This window comes from Cryptomeria japonica, chromosome 1, assembly GCF_030272615.1.
Source record: "Cryptomeria japonica chromosome 1, Sugi_1.0, whole genome shotgun sequence".
Taxonomy (NCBI): domain Eukaryota; kingdom Viridiplantae; phylum Streptophyta; class Pinopsida; order Cupressales; family Cupressaceae; genus Cryptomeria; species Cryptomeria japonica.
In genome coordinates this window covers 664,398,412-664,414,579 of record NC_081405.1, presented here as the reverse complement: position 1 = coordinate 664,414,579, position 16,168 = coordinate 664,398,412, and the positions used below count along the sequence as shown (strand labels likewise).

The 16,168-nt window shown below is 35.9% G+C and overlaps 1 protein-coding gene and 1 long non-coding RNA gene across 2 annotated transcripts in view; one reads left to right on the top strand and one right to left on the bottom strand.

The window, feature by feature from the left end:
• Positions 1 to 2,435: 2,435 nt before the first annotated feature.
• Positions 2,436 to 15,572, top strand: LOC131071974 (uncharacterized). Its single transcript, XR_009112637.2, has 3 exons — positions 2,436 to 2,762; positions 3,720 to 3,886; positions 15,000 to 15,572. It is a non-coding gene; the product is annotated as an uncharacterized LOC131071974 (long non-coding RNA).
• The window catches only part of LOC131071973 (GPI-anchored protein LLG1), a 55,444-nt gene continuing 42,279 nt past the window's right edge, over positions 3,004 to 16,168 (bottom strand). Inside the window, exon 3 of the mRNA XM_058007966.1 lies at positions 3,004 to 3,535. Within this exon, the coding sequence (XP_057863949.1) occupies positions 3,255 to 3,535 (281 nt within the window). The 3' untranslated portion in view covers positions 3,004 to 3,254. The remainder of the gene's footprint in view (positions 3,536 to 16,168) is intronic.

Sequence of the window (16,168 nt, the reverse complement as noted above, 5' to 3'; positions counted from 1 at the left end):
AGAATTTTGGGGTTTTCCATCCTAATATGTCACTCTACCCACCCCTACCTTTACGCTCTATCCTTATCGACCCATCATACTTTCCCTTCCATCAAACCTTTCCTCCAAACCCCAACCTTATCATCTTTTGTTGATTAAAATTGTGCCTTTCAAACCAAGATTTTGTACCATCCCTCACCAAGTGTCTCATATAGACCTCTCCCAATTCCTAACTCTCAATGTAATTTTTTCTTGTGCTTTATTAGATTTAGCATTGCAGGCTTCCCTCAAGTGAAGTATCATTTCCATGTCATCCCAATCACTCATCTTCTAAAATTTTTCTAAGTATATTTGATAAAATTTTGGAATTTCTATTCTTGTCATGCCTTCTCTACCTATTAGACATCTAAGTTGGTCACATATCCCTAAGGATGAATAATTTCTCAAGCATTAGGGTTTCAAAATTGGGGAGAATACCATAAAACCTATGCTCAAGTTGGCCAAATGTGAACCAATTATTAAGGTGGGTAAGACCTCCTTCACCATTGGTTCTACTAAATGAACAAGGTTTCCCTAAAGTGTTTCAATAGATATCATCATAGGAACTAAATATCTACCCTCCTTTAGAACATGTACTTGATACATAATGCAACTTATTCCAACTGTTACTTTGTGTTTATATGCTAGTTTGTAATACTCAAGGTTGAGAAACTCATTAATTTTTTTTTCCATATCAATGACAATGACTATGTTTCATAAGAAACCAATTTGTTATACATAGTTAGACGTGACAATGAATAGAAATACTTACAACATAAATAAAAATGATGTTTAATTTTAGTTTGCTTTGATGTGTTGGAATGGGGAACACATTATATTGATGCCTATAACTAGTGGACATAGAGTATTCGATTTATACAAAACATGCAATAGTTGAAACCAAATGAATACCTTAATCAAGATACACACAAAGACTATATTTATCCAAATGCACACATAACTAGGTTCTACACATGCAAAGGAGAATAATTGAAATTGCAGACCTTTATATAATTCTAATTAATAATCCAAAAATAAAGCTTATATTTCTTCATTAGTCTTGAGAAGATACATCATAAAAACTTTGAAATAATTTTACGACCTTACAGCCGACCAACTAATTAAGAACACATTAAGAATATATACCAAATACTCTTAGAGACACACAAACAATGTCAAATCTACTAGGTATACTCATTCTTCAAGGTTATAGATATTTTATTACAATATTGGACAAACCCACATCAATCCAATCTATAAAATACAAGGCCCAAAACTAGAAATTTAAACCTTAGGGTTCTATTTTTGGTTCTACCACCACTATAAAAACTAATTTTTAATCCTCTCAAATGAAAATCTTTTTGATTCTTAATACCCTACTATGAAGAATGTCAAATTTGCAATAAATGCGACATACCCATGGATAGCATAGTGCAAAGAACACCCATACCACTCAACACCATTTTCCTTAACTTGCACCATAAATTGCACTATAAATCTATCAAGATGCACTAGAAAACATAGGGGGATGTTCTACCTTGATCTACACGTGTCCTCATCATTAATGCCATTGTTGCTTTTGGGCTTCATGCTAAGAAAAATCTAGTGAAGTTTGTTGAAATATTATTGAGCTTCACTTGTTGTATTAAAAAAATAGTCAATGTTTTCCCCCTTTTCAACTAGTAGTGTGTGAGTTTGTGTACATGATGATGAATAGTAATTTGTAGGTAGGAAAATCTATTTTGGAATGGTAGTGTGTGAGTTTGTGTACATAATGATGAATATAATTTGTAGGTAGGAAAATCTATTTTGGAAGGCTGCCACATGAAATAAGGTCATTAATGGTGGCCTACGATGCACAGGTGATGGGTTGGAGAAAGCTCCAAGAGTTTTAGAGTATTTATTGGGTCTAGGAGAGACCATGGAACCAAGTCCAAAGGTGCAAGGGAAGTTTGTAAGATCGAAAGAGGAAATGTGTGAACAAAATAGTAGGAATCGAGAGGTGGGAGGAAATGAGGAACTAGGATCAAGTGTGGAGATGCATAGTTCACATAGAGGTACAAGCCTTTGAGAAGAATGGGTTGGGGATGTAGAATTGTGAGTGACCTCAAATATTGGATATGAATGAGAGGTGAAAAGCTCCTTTGGGAGTTTAAGATCCAACGGGATGAAATATTGAGCTCCAAGAGTGCAATAGAAATTAAATGAACATTTGAAAAAGAAAATTAGTGAGGGAAGAAAAGGAAAGACAATTGACCTCTTCAAATTCCCCTTAGATTTCCTCCCACCATATCACACACCTTGAAAGGTAACTCCTTTCTTGAAGCCTTCTAAGAAAGGTGGGTCTTCTTCAAGAAACAATGATGTGTGCAAGATATAGTGGAAAATATATTAGAAAACTCTTTTGAGCAAACTACCTATGGAAACTAAAGGTGCACTCTTTCGTAAACTTTCCTTTGGGAAAGAATGACTCTTGGGTCCAGTGAAAGATAACAAAATTGCTTCCTTTGGCCAAAAGCAATACAGCCGAAAGCAAGATGATTATTCATTATCATGTTAAGTAAGGCTAGCCTTGTTTTTAAGCTCTTTTCAGTATACACCATGTTAATGGAACTGGTTTTCTGGAACGTGTTTTTAATAAAATGCAAGAGGGACCAGGTGTACTATAGATCTACCGTTTATTGGAACTTTGAGGTACCAGGTCAAACTCCTGCCAGCCTCCACCATACATTCAGCCCACACAGGTTTGAACTTTGCTTTTCAGAATGTGGACATATCATTGATTTTGGAAGTTCACTAACCTAAATATTCAGTAAATGTAATCCCTGAAAATTAATGGATTTGCTTCATAAATACTGCAATCGAAGACATACATTCTTGAATCATTTCGGAAAAAAACATAAATTAGCATACAGATTAGCTTGCTTCATAAGTAGTCCAATCGAAGACATAGATTCTTGAATCTTTTTGAAAAAAAACATAAATTAGCATTAAGAAAACTGAAAATCGACCTCCATTCTAGGTTTTTTACATTGCTTCATCAAAGAAAGGGCATGCAAAATACAAGAAAATATTTGTTCAGAAGAAAAATAGTGATGAGCAAATCACGGTGCTTGCTTAAACATTTATGCTTTTAATACCAGAACTCGAGCAAACTGATTATTTCAATCCAGAGGGCAAATAATAAGACTTCTGGCACTTATTTTAATGATTTTATGAATTTGAACTTTAAGCACTTAGTCAGATGGACTTCCATTAGGTGCATCTGCATTGCATTTTAAGCCCTCTTTGCCCTCACGGCACATACTAGCAAAGAGACCTGGTGGAAACTTTCCGTATAGATTTATGTAGCTGAACATTATATCAGCACAATCAGTTGATAGGTCATTTATATATGTCGCAAATTTGCATGCAAATTTCTTGAAAGCGGGGCAGCAAAGTTTTGGTAAATAATCTGGACCTTTACACTGGCTTGTTAAAATGGTGTAATTCTGGTGCTCAAAATCCACTGGGCAGCCTGCAAGAAACACATGGCAAAACATGATAACCTAGATAATGGAGATCAAGATTAAAAAGCAAAATTCGAAGTAATATGATAAATTGACCAACATTTTTTAATACAACATGCACATATAGGAGAAAATAGTTTGATCTCAATCAAATGTAATAATGTATTATGCTAAAACATGCATGATTTTCAGGATTTTCCGCTGCCACTCTTTTTATTTTTCGGAAAAATGCATCATCATTACATCCAGACAAAATAACAACTACTGGGGAGCAAAATCTTTGAAAGGCAAAGACAAAGAAGTGAAAAAGGGCAAAGGCAAAGAAGTGAAAAAGGGCATAAGATTACACCATAAATAAGGTATGCTTTGTGATATTGTTGCTAAAAAGAATGAATCGAACTCTAATTTAAATGTCAAATGATTAATCACATACTTTTGGTTCAATTTGGTTCTGTTTGAATTTCAATAGCAATAACATAATTTGATTTATGTGAAAAATATCTTCTACTTATCAATTGATAAGCTAAAGGGGCTCTAAAATGAATGTTTCATGAGGCACAACACAAGTTCAAGGTTTTGCAAATGGGGTAGCAAGCTAAGTAGGCTTAACCTTGGGGAAATTCCGTGGTTAAGCGCACTTATGTTGTAGTACTGGGATGGGTGACCTCCCGGGAAAGCCCAGTGCTCTGTGAACATCACCTAGATGCAATGAGTTCGAAGTGTACCATTCATTCTTATGAGAGATTGGTTCTTGTGAATCACTACTTGTGGAACATGGGTCAATGAGTTTGACTTAAAAACTACACAGTTGAATCCTGATAGCAATAATATAATTTAACTTGCTGTAAAAAATATCTCCTAATTATCAATTTGATTGAATCAATGAACATTTGGTCAAGAAAATATTCTAAATTCAATAATAAAGAAGAAAGACTAGTCACTTCATTTGTGGTGGACATTATATCTGCCAAAGAGCTGGGCTAATGATAATTGTCCTTCAGCAAGCAGTGCCAATCTATCACTACACAGGTAAATAATTCACATCTTTCATCAATAAAAGTTAATAATAATTCTTAAAATCTCTTGTTATTCGTCCCCTTCACATCCATAGGCTTTTCTCGCACACATTAATCCATTCTTGCAAACACCACCTTATTGGACGAGGCTTTTTTCTTCCATGTCTGCAAAATTGGAAGCATTGGACCCTGCCAAGCTAAAACCTGAGGATCCTCCAAGGCCCTTGGTAGATTTAACTTTGCATCATGGAGCAGAGGCCTCTCTACATGGATCGAGCAAGCTGCAGATCTTTTCTTGAGATAAAAGACTTCTCAAATATCCACATATGTTAAATAAAAAACCATCTTCAAATTCTGCCAGAGAATATTCTCCATTCTTAGGTTGGTCAAAGGTTGCCATGCGATTCTCCTTGCAATTCATGTTCACCATGAGAGAAAGTAAATAGAAGCCACGAAAAATGATCTTAAGAATGGATATGCGATGCCCCACTTCACATGCTTATCCTAATTTTGTCACATATGGAGTGCAGATTCAAGTATATAAAGTAAAATGGTTCCTAGGAGAGGAAAAAAGGGGGTCTTATGAGGTAATAGTTAGGAAACTTTTTTTAACTCTTTATTAAGAATTAAGAGACTATTAACCATCTAATGGGGCATTGCATGGAAAGGAAGTTTCACTAACCGGAAGGAAAGTCCTTCCTATATATGTCTAATGTCTGAAATATCTCTTTTTGCATACCTATATGCTGCTTGGGAAAGGAGGGAGCTACAGGAGGAGCGGAAGTTCAAGTGGAGGAGAATTAGGTAGGCTTCCAAGCCATGTGTAATACAGTTTACGATGCTGAACCTTTTTTCCCCAACTGAGTGTTGTTTGATTTAATTTTCTGCAACTCCCTCTTCGTCTTGTCTTTAAATCAGGCTACTCTCCTTTCTCTATCCTTGTGTCCTTACAGCTAGTCTTAGTCCACAATTTTCTTTGCTTAGCTGAGACTTGAACTGGAATGGAACTAAATTTGAAGTCTTTTGAAGAGTGTTATATCGTTTTTCATGGTGCTAGTTCTACATCCAATGTAAGCGAGCCCATGAATTTCTTTTATGATTGCAATGAGCCTTTGAAACTCTCCACTCTATTTGGTGGGCCATAAAATTTTGTTGGTTGTGTTTGGGTCCTATTTTGGGGTCTGGTCAAGGATGTCTTTAGGATTTGGGGCCTTGGAGGCTGCTGGCTAATCCCATAAACCAGATGGCTGCTCCCTAGGAAAGTAATGTCTACAAGAGTTCAAGGAAAGTAATGTTTTGTTTTAAAGACTGTATATATCCTCTCCTACCCTTATTTTCCTTTTTATATAATTGGTTATGTTGTTAGTTTGCATATTGTTGCAAGGGAAGAAAAGAATTCTCAAATGGATCGAGACCAGTGTTTTAGTGTTCATCCAATAGTATGTCTTTCCTAAACCTTTGAGTTTCCTAAACCTTTGAGTATCCTTGGAAGTTGTGTTTTGTGGAATGATGTGGCTTTGTGGAACTCTTAAGCTTGGGTTTTGGCTGGCTTAGTCCTCCAGCGATGCCATACAATTGGATCATGAGTGAATTTCCTCTTCATAGCTAGATGGATGGAATACTATGGTAATTTTTTTTCTATTTTCCAGTTTGTATGTTGTTTTTTTAGTTTGTTTATTAATGAGTGAATTTAGGAGAGAGGATCTATTAGTTGAGCACCCTAATTTAGTGCTTCTCAAAATCTTACGTGGAAATTTCAAATCACACCTAATTTTTTAACCAGCTTACTTGGCAAGTCTCCTACTTATAACTAAGGTTTAAGGGTCACATCATCAAATATGATGCCATGTCAGCATGCTTTTTGTTGAAGTGTCCAAAAGACCTAAACAAATTTAAACCAATAGTTGTGCACTAAGTCACATTTTATTGGTGTGCTGATGTGGCATCACATGATTGTTGTTTTTAGATCTAAGGAATACATTTCATTCAATTATAGGTACTCTATCATCAGCACTAACAACTTTAAAGCAGAGTTTCATGACTCGCCAAAACTTGGCGAGTTACGGGCCGAGTGACCCTCGACGAGTCCTGGGTGGCTCGGACCCAGTCTCGCCGAGTTTTGGCCGAGTCATGGCGAGTCACGTGACTCGGTGACTCGGCTCGGACCCGGCGAGTCCCAAGTCCATGACTCGGCCGGCAGAAAAATACCGAAAAAGTAAAATAAAAAGTAAAAACACGTTAAACAATGGTTTTACTTGCTTTTTTTTTCATTTATATTTGATTCGAAGTTGTAAAAGGCATCTCATTTCATTCTATTGAAAAAATAGGAGGAGAAGACTGAGTTGTGAGGAAAAAGAAGAGAGCATAGTAGGGCAACTAGAAAGGAGTAAAATTTCTTCAACAAATCACCTTGGGGTAGTGTAATACTTGCATTTGGTGCATCAAAAGCTTGTTAGAGAGGATTGGAATATGTTTGAGCGCAATTGGAGTATGTTTGAGCACATACACTCCAAGAGGTGCAATAGACTGTCTGTGGAGAGGTTGAATGATCTAGTCTTTGTTCATTACAACCTCCGTCATAGACAGATTTAGGTTATGGAACATGATAGCACCCTGATCACGCTAGAGGAGGTTGATCCAGAATCTGAGTGGATTAGTGAGGCTACAAATCCTATCTTTAGTGATGAGGACTTAGATTGGATCGACCAGGTAGATAGAGAGGTTGAGGTTGTAGCCATGGCAAAGGAGGAGGTTAGAGCGCGAGTAGAGACAGAGCTAGAGCTAGAGCCAGACATAGCTGATGTTGGTGAGGGTAGAATGGAGTCACGGGCAGAGAGTATGGCTGCTGACGCATCCAGGACCTACCTTAGATGCCTTCGTAGGAACCCAGGCTCCTCTGAGCCATAGACTTGTAGTTGTTTTACTTTTGATATATGTGTGGAACTGGAACATTTGAATTTTGATGTCATGGATTTCATTTTCCATGAGTTCTGTAATATTTTTACATTTGACACTATTTATATATCTATGGTTATTGGTTGCTATTTCCTTCAGCTACAATTTGTGTTTATACTAATGTGATCGATGTATACTTGTGAATGTGATCAAATTAACTTCTATTTGATGATGTTATTGTGTATTTAAGGTTTGTTTAATAAAGGGTGCATGAAACAAGTTTTAAATCCTTTAAAATCGCTAAATTTCTTGGGTTTTTCACTTTTCTGAGTCCTGGCCGATCTGAGTCCCGAATCCTGAGTGGACTCACCCTTGCCGAGTCCGCGCCAAGTCCGAGTCCTGTTTCTATGCTCTAAAGTCACAACTGTTTGTGCAATATCATTAAAAATATTAGACATTAATTGGAACCTGTTCAACTACTGAATCCTTTCCCCTATAGAATGCATTGTATTGAAATGTTTATAATAAAAAAATATGGGAAGGAAATTACTTGTACAAATGGATATCTTTAATTTTGATTTCTTGAGATTAGCACGTTATACATATTTTGTACTAAAATAGTCATGTAAATTAGTTTTGGGACTAGTATTGATTCTGTTGAACAAATAAAATTTAGAAGCTCCTTTATGAATAACAATGTTTGCATTGTACAATTAAATATAATTTGTTTTAATATTTTTTAATTGTAATTATACAGATGTCAGAATAGAAAATTAAGTAATTGATTTAGAATTTTTACTGCTTATTCTTTATTTTTTATTTATGTAAGTAAATAAAAGATGATTTTATTTATTTCATCTATACATAAAGTATGTTGAAAACAATTAAAACCAAAATCTAAGCATAGTTGAAACAGTTATTTCATTAAATGATCAATTAAATTTCAAGGATCACACTACAAATTATCCTTACAAAAACCCCATAAGATCGAACCCTATAGGGTAGAGGTCTTTTATTGCAAAGACATAAAAAGTATCGATGCTTATAGTTTATTTTTACGAATAATGGCTATATTGTAAATGATTGAAAAGAAAATATTACACCATTCACAAAAAAGGTGGGTGATAGAAAGCACACCCTCAAAGTCTAAATGGGGCCAACCCTAAATAACAAGACAAAGCCGCTTAAGAGTTGATAGCTACACAAATAGGGGATGGAGGGGCTCATGGTCATTTGGCTTGCCCATAAATCAGCTAGATTAGAGCCATTAGTGATAGGCTCCCAACCAATAATTACACTCTCTTCTTCATTGTCATCCTTTGTAGATGGCTAAGTAGCACAAATAGAATAAATAGCCAAAGCCAAATATAGGAACTTACTAGAGTCCAGCAAGCTAGGAGCTCCTCGATCATGAGAGTAGGAGGATGTTGAAGCAGAGCTTGACCACCCATGAGCAGATTGGTCCCTGACTCTTCTCGAAGGTGGTTGGGAGGCATGCAATTAGGAGTAATGACCTCCTTGAGCAGTCTGACCGTATCCATGTCAGTGGGAGGGGAATGACCCTTGTGGGAAGTTAAAGGCAATGAGACTTTGGCAACCGTACATTAGGTATTGCCCTAGCGATCTAATGACACTTGCAAATGTGACACTTCAAGTGCAACATTATCTGTTTGCATTTAATTTTGTATAAGAATATTAGAACATATCATAGTTTTAGTGTAAAGCAAGAAAAGAGATATCAATAGAATAATTTGTAGAAATATAAATTTTCTCTTTAAATGCTAAAACGAATCTCTACCTTAGAAGCATGTCAAATCTAGGCATGTTTAGCAGTATTTCTAGGTCAATCAACTAGTAAAACCATATGCCATTAGGAACGCTTAGGTTTGTAAGGTTTGAAAAATTCACGAATCCATTTCCAAATTTCTTGAGCTCTAGAACAAAACCAAATTGTATGCTTGAGAGTATCTTGTTGTCTATAAAATATGCAACAGGCATTGACCTTGGTACCAATAAGAAAACCATGATAAAGAATACACCAAGAAAATTGAACAAGCTTTGTTTTGATAATTGTAGACCAAATAGTTTGAAATCTATAGTGCCACATAATTAGAGAAGACTAGTGATGCCACTTATGATTCAATTGAGAAACCATGGGAAGATGGGGCGAAAGGAAAGCATATCCCTTGTGGGGTTTGTAATTGCAAAATAAACTTTTTGGATACCATTTCCAATCTTTCCACTGGGGCTTGAAGGTTCTAGCCCTAATTTTATGAAACATAATGGGAGGAACTGAATCAATAACTATCTAATAATTCTCAAAATCCTAAGTGGAGAGCTTGAATCTCACGTTGGATTTTGACCAAGAAAGGACATTCCTTGTAATCTTGGAGAAGAGTTTTGGCAGTCTTAATTCCCTTATTATAGAATTTCAAAGTATGAATCCACAAAGCCTTCCCAAGTGGGCAATCTTGATAGTAAAGAATCAAAGACGACAAAATATACCATTGATTAATAAATAGCCCCTTGAAAAACACATTTCCATCCTCCAAAAGCCATGGTTTGATGGCTTCCTAGCATTTTCAAATGCTTTTGATGATAAAAGTGCCCAAGACTAGAATTTGGTCTTCCATGATAAGAAGGGTGTGGTGCCCAAGGTCCTTCTAGGCTAGATGCCCAGTGGGCATGCTAGAAGAAATGCAATGTTGGACCAAGATTTGTTGAGTCTCATCACCTTTAAGGGCTTTGATGATCCATTTAGCACATAAGGCTAAACCTTGGTGTTCTATTGAAAGCAACTCTAGGTCTTCATGGTCATGAGGAAGCCAATAGTATGCCAATGCCACATGGTGAAATCCTTTATTATTATCAAATAAAGCTCACAAGAAGTCCCTGAGGAGTTCCTTGATCTTCAAGAAGGAGGCCTTAAAAGAAACCCAACAAGAAGGGTAGTAAAAATGTGTGGCGGCCTAGATTTTGGAGCACACCTAGAATTTCCCTACTAACGAGAGAGGCTGAGTAGTCCAATACGATAGCTTTTTCTTAGTTCTAGAAATGATAGCTTGCCACAAGTTAAAAAGGGAGGCTTGGAAGGCAAAGAGTATGCCAAGAAACTTGAAAAATTTCCCTTGATCAATCCATTTTCATTCATAGGAATCTAATCAGCTAGGCTTGGGAAGAAAGGATTGCTTGAAGCATTAAGATTGTTGTCATTGAAGACGCTTAGGATTTAAAAAAAAAAATCTAGGCATTGCAAGGCCTATTTAATATTCTCTTCTTCTTCCAACAGAGTAAGAAAGGATTCGTTTGCAAAATGACCATTGATTAAGTGGTGGAATTAGAAAAAGCATTGCCTTAAACCAACTTTTGTGAAACAACATGAACCAATAGATAGCCAAAACATTTAGCTGCAAGCACATAAAGGGTAGGAGCCAAAGAGCACCCTTGATGGATCGTACAGAAAAACCCAAAGGAATTAGATTGTTGATTGTTAATTGTAATTCAAGTAGAAGCATCAACAAAATTTGTTTTCATTGAATGCACAAAATAGGGTTCAAATCCTAATGCTTGAAGCATGACAAAGATAAAAGGCCTTTCAATATGATCACAAACTTTGGTAAAGTCAATTTTAAGAAAGACTATTGATTGTTGAGAACTTCTAGCCCTTTCCATCCTTTCATAAACAACAACAGTATTATTAAGAATATACATAAATTTTATAAAGCTAATTGCTTGGAAAAACTAGTTGGGGTAGAAGGTGGTGTAGCTTCAGGGAAAGAGCTTTGGTAATTATCTTGTAGGAGACATTCAACAAAGTGATCAATCTTCAATTGCAAATTTCCTCTAAATCATTAGATGTAGGTATGAATTTAATATTGCGTTTATTTATTAAACTCCCTAAGGAATTGGAATAGAAAGCTTCAAGTAAAGCCTTATGATGATCTTCACTCACTCACAAAGGGCTTTATAGAATTCACATGGATAGCCATTAGAGCTAGGAACTTTGTTAGTAGCCATGGTGAAGACAACCTCACAAAGGTTCTCTTTGGTCAGAAACTAGTCACAAAGGATCCGTTGAGAGTTGGAAACATGGAAAGGAACCAAACTCCAGCAATGTTGTAGAGCTTTACCTCATTTAGGAGTGTCCTTTTGACCAATAAAGATTTGTTCATAATGTTGAACAAAGGCTTGGAGAACTTTTGTGTGCTCAGTCAAAACATGTTGGCCTTCTTTAATCTTTTTAATGGTTTGAGAACTATGGCGAGTACATAAGGTCTAGGAAAATTCCTTAAAAACTTTGTACAAATCTTCAACTAATGAAGACATGCTTTAATTTGAGCTTCTGTGGCAATATGATTGTCTACAACCTGCTTCTGGTGGTGGAACTTGGTTATGTGCAATTGCAGGGCAAGAGAAAAAGTCTGAACGCCCAAAGTAGTTGTAGTTTGGTGAAAGTCCGAGGTGGTGGCCTTGTATGAGCAATAGAGAAAGTGGGCCAGCTAGTGCCTATAAATGCAGAGGAAGTGAGAGGTGCATTTGATGCATCATTCCACCAATCAATCTATTTTGTTGATGCATGAGATAGCTCTAGGTTCCAAACACATTGAATGTGAACTGACATGGCTTGATGTGTAAGCAATAAGATGTATAGAAAAACATATTCAATGGAAAAATGTATGTGAAATAGGTCTAAAAGGACAATATTTGGCAAAGATTCCATCGGAAAGGAGTAATAGCTAGTAAACGTAATAAAGGACCGAGTTGACAACATGGTTCTACCAAGCTGTTTGTAAAATTTGTTAGCGAGCCTTGAGATTGTTCCTCATGTACCATGTCATATGATCATGGTGGATGCCAGGATTTAAATAAAAGAGCCCTAATTTATTGTGCATGTAGTACCAAAATTCTCTTTTGTCAATTGTCCACCTCATAAGAAAGGTACCACATTTATCACAAGCCATTTCAATCATATCAAAATCTCCACATAGAATCCAAGTTGCTGTAGGAACTGAATCAACAATCTATCTCTAAAGAAGAGATCGCTCAACATCATTAGAAGGCTGATCATTAATTACCCCAAATGAATGATTATCAATGTTGTAAAGAGCCCATAATGCTCAATTTGTGGGGTCACATTCTTGGTTAACTAAATGTTATCCCCACTTAGGAGATAGAAAGGTGACAACAACACCATGACCCGCTTTGTGATTGCTATACAAAAAGTGGTTGGCTGGCCATATGACATGGCATGTGGTAGAAAGGAAAAAAAAAGAAATTTTAACTTCTTCGAAGCAAAGAATGTCCAAACCTGAAAATCTTTGTTGCATGTCAGGCGTACAATATTTTCTTGTGAGGTCTATCACACCTTGAACATTCCAAAAGATGTAATTCATTGACAAGAGTCAAGGAGTCATATCCTTGCTATCCAACTAAGAGCTACATAGTAGTTCTACAAAAACTCGTCGTCTACATTGAAGCAGCCTATGTGAATGTTTGGATAATTATGTCATCGTTTATCTAGAACATACTTGCCCTCTTCCAAATGCCTAGATGGACTCTGAGAATGTCATTGAACTACTAGGGGAGGGAGGATGAAGAGTGAGTAATAATTTCTGGTTGAGAAGATAACACAGAAGCTGCTTGTGGAATTTTTGTAAACTTTGCTTTATTTGGTTCACTGGGCAACTTACTGAGGGAACAACTTCCACTGTTCCCTGAGGTTTTGAAATTGTACCACCCCAAGACTTCTATTGTTGGCCATTGTTTAAGGCTTTGGTTGGAGCACCAGTAGTGATAGTATTCCCATTATTTTGCAACTAACCACGATTGACCAACCCTCCTTTGTTTTAAAGGAGCATTAGTAGGCAGACAAGAGAGACAAGAGTACATGTTTTTTGTGTTACATTTGGCTAATTAAATGTCCATGCTCTCCTTAAGGTTCACGGAGAGCTAAATTTCAACAGAAACATGCTTTTGGGGATGAGCCAAGGAAGATTTGTTGGGCTCAACACATATGACGTTACCTAGCGAGGCTGCTATTTTTGGTAAGGGCGTCCAACGTGGCAAGGGCAACCCAATAAACTCCACTCAAATAGTGACATAGAGAGCCCACAAAGTTTTGTGTTCGGGGTGTGAAAGTGAGAAGGGACACACAGACAAACCAAGGCCCATGTCTGAGAATGGCCTCAACATGGTTGGCTTGAACAAAGAAAAGTAAAAAAAACCTTTGGTAAGACTTAGGATAGCATCAAGGTAGATCCCATGCAAGACCAAGGCCTTGGTCAACCATTTTTTAAGCATGCTTTTCGGGGACCCTCCCAACAAAATAGTCGATTAATGTAATTTTTTCAATCCATTGACAGACACTATCAAACTCTAGAATGGGAAGAACCACATTTGGAGGTGTTCCAGAAGACATACTTCGTGGAAGACTTTGGGAGGAATTTCCTAGGCCACTTCGGTGGTGCCATCCACATGTGGTGTCAAACCTTCAACCCAAATAGCAATTACTGGGTTAACGAATGTTTGAGGTCATTTGAAAAGGGAAAAAATGCTTGCAAATAAGGTAAGTTAATAGACGCTGCAATAAATGCAGAAAGATAATGCAAATTCCTAAGTTCGAGAAGCAATATGACATAAGAGAGGACACCAACACAAGGAAATCCAAGTGCCTACAGCTCGTCAAATTCACGCAGCAATAGAATGCTGAAGTGACACAAAGTCACCCACCTTACATAATCACCTAGAGATTTGGTAAGTGGATGGTTTTGCCGTTACCTTTTAATAATATCAATTATTGAACATCGAAGTCTCGAAGAGAAATCTTGATAGTATGCCCTTGCATGAAGAGGAAATTATCTTAAGGTCCTTAAACAAAAAAAGAAAATTGTTTCCTTGGCATAACAGAATAGTCGATCGAGGGTTTGCTAATTACTAAGTTTCTTAATTAGCTTTCCAAAAGCAGTGGAAGAATGAATGCATTTTAATCTTGATATAAGATTTATCACTTCTTCCAACAACACAAAATGTTGCTAAAGATGTTGGACTCTTTGCCAACTGAATTAGCTATAACCGTATAGTTTTCAACTTGAAGTTTAATAAAATCTTAGCAAAGGAAATCTTATGAGTTGTGATAAGTAACTCAATATCAAGAATATTATTGGAAACATTATTACAAGAGATAAGATAGCCAGAAGTTTCCATCGGTATCTCCAGCACTTCCCCCTTCTGCTAGGCTTGGATTACATTTTGATGCGCCGTCAATGTTGATCTTAATAAATTATGAAATGGAAAAGGAAATGAACTACCTTGGGATACCATTGTCTTCTTAACAAACTTCCTACTAGCATGAAACATATTCCAAATAAGTTCTAAATCTGCAAATGATGTGATTTGATCTCCATCTGGATTGTGATTTAAAGAACAGCAAAGAAGATCGAACACTCTTAACACAAATGAGGAGCAACAGAAAGAAATGGTGGCTAAGATGTTGTGATGCTTTGCTTCTTTTCTAGTCTTGCAATTAGTGTTGACATTTGAGTATGTTTTGTGCTATTTCCAGACGTTGCAAAGGGGCATTTTGTGCACAGTATCCTTGCTTTGTGAAATGTTTCTCTCCTGCTTGAGATTTGTATCCAAGATTATGCGTATTTAAAATTTTAAATGAATACAAAACCAAACCTTTACAATATCAATCAACAGCTACTGTGCAAGCTAAATCAGTTAAACATCTACCGCTGGCATCAAAAATTGTTTTTTAACAGATGAAGCAGAACTTTTGGAAAGGTTTATTGGGTGATCAATGTTGCAATGAATGATCCATTACCACTTAGCTTTTAAATCAGGATTTCAGGCTGAGATGGAATAGAAAATATCATTCAGTATTGTAAGCAGATACCAAACCATTGTCATCAATAACATGTTTAATTATAATATTACTTAGGGACATATAACAGTGATGGTTTCCATGAATGAGATTGTTCATTGTTGGCACGATAAAAGTCTAAGTGTACAGCTATCCAAATGCCATAGTTCTAAAATACATCTAAGATTTTATTTCTAAAGATAAATTCTTTTGGGAACAGAAAATTTAAGTATAGTCATTCTAAAAGTAGATTCTTAAAGACAATTTGTTTGAGTTTTTTCCCTTATTACATGAAGAACGTAACATTGAAAGACTTTGGAGTACTTTGACCATCATGGTACATGGGTAGCTACTTTTAGCTAGTTAAATGTTTGGGCAATTGTAAGATGTTTCAAATGTTAATATGTTGTTTTTTTTTGTTTTTTTTTTATATAGTTGTGTTATCAATATTCTTTCAATTTCAAATTTTAGTGTTAAAAAGAATTTACAAAGCATTAGAGGATTTGACAACAAAACAGTTGTTTGAGATCTTTTAGATATGAGTTTAATGTGGTTGATCCAGATCTTTTTAAAATGGAGATGTCCTAAATGTGTAAAAATGATGTTGTCCCAAATTTATAGTAGTAGATCCATGAGAAATTCTTCGTTTATACTACTATGCATATCGCTATAATGAATTAAAATTATAATGCTTCTATATGATGTATTTTTATTTTATTTTTCACAAATGTGGCATTTCCCCATCTTACCTTTGATATTCAATTCATATGTTAAAAAACATATAAAAGGAAAGGATTTAAGAAGTTAAATATTTATAATGAATCAAAATTTTAAATAAATTAATAGAAATAAATATTGAAATGAAT